Source organism: Octodon degus, unplaced genomic scaffold, assembly GCF_000260255.1.
Source record: "Octodon degus isolate 3935 unplaced genomic scaffold, OctDeg1.0 scaffold00328, whole genome shotgun sequence".
In the NCBI taxonomy this organism is placed as follows: Eukaryota; Metazoa; Chordata; class Mammalia; order Rodentia; family Octodontidae; genus Octodon; species Octodon degus.
Window position 1 is genome coordinate 29,750 of NW_004524904.1, and position 1,067 is coordinate 30,816.

Here is a 1,067-nt window from a genome sequence, read left to right on the forward strand (position 1 = left end):
GATTTGATTTGAAACTGTCTCATTGCTATCTGTTTATCAATGAAACTTTGAAAAAGAAAAGGTTAATCAGTACAGCCTATAGATAATAATATAAACAACAAAGAGGCTTTTTGTTTTCTTTTTACATTTAACATTCATTTTATTATGTCTTTTTCAAGAGAGTTTTCTTCAGTCCATGAAGACCCAGCCCCCCTCCCATGGGCTTTGGTGGAGGCCGTGGGGCAGCACCTGCGGGTCCAAATCGGGGTGGAGGTGTTCGGTCCTCACAGGCTTCACCAGATCGATTTCTGACCACTTTGCTGTGAATGGCACAACTCACACAGTAACACAGCTTCACATAGAGCTTGGGAAGCTCATAACCCTCGAAGACACTCGCTTCAGAAATGTCCCTGATGGTGACAGCCTCCACTATGTTCTGAATGACCGACTTCTTAATGGCCTTATGCTTGGGTATGCAACAGGTGCAGTTCATGCAGCGAATAGGCTGCACATAACCGCGGCCCTTTTTGGCATGACCATTGTTCTTTCTTTTTTTCATCATCTTGGAAAGGAGAACCCAACAGTTGAGTTTTTGTTTCATTTTTTGGGTGTATGTATTACTTCTGAGGAGTTAGCTCAGGAAAAATTTAGACTGAGCTTAAAAAATGAAGGTCGCAGATCTCAAAAACCTATTAGCTATATGTAATTTGTTCTTATTAGAAAACAGAGATTTTAAAAGGCTTGCTTAATCATTCATTTGCTTATAAATTAATTTATGTGTTTTTATAAACACAATGACCTCCATAAAAGGCTTACGACCAGATTTCCTCTGCTTTTCTTACTCCAGTCTCCCAATTTGATAAGGATTTGCTCAGGTCTAGGAATGTTGCCTAGAATGTTTCCAAATTGCTAAGAAACAAAGTAGGAAAAGAAGTTGCCATCTTCTGCCTGAAGTTGCTCAGTCCTGCCACACTCTGGGTACCTTCATAGGAAGTTTTAGGTTGGCTGAGAACAAGATTTGCCCTTAACAACCCAGCAGTGCTAGGGTTGCTAGGTGATTGTGACATAGGGAAAGCCACCACCAGAGA

At 40.9% G+C, this 1,067-nt stretch overlaps 1 protein-coding gene across 1 annotated transcript in view; it reads right to left on the reverse strand.

Annotated features, from left to right (window-relative positions):
- Window positions 1–541, reverse strand: part of LOC101590074 (putative 40S ribosomal protein S26-like 1) — an 8,719-nt gene extending 8,178 nt beyond the window's left edge. The window contains exon 1 of the mRNA XM_012513126.2: window positions 184–541. Within this exon, the coding sequence (XP_012368580.2) occupies window positions 184–541 (358 nt within the window). The remainder of the gene's footprint in view (window positions 1–183) is intronic.
- Window positions 542–1,067: the final 526 nt, after the last annotated feature.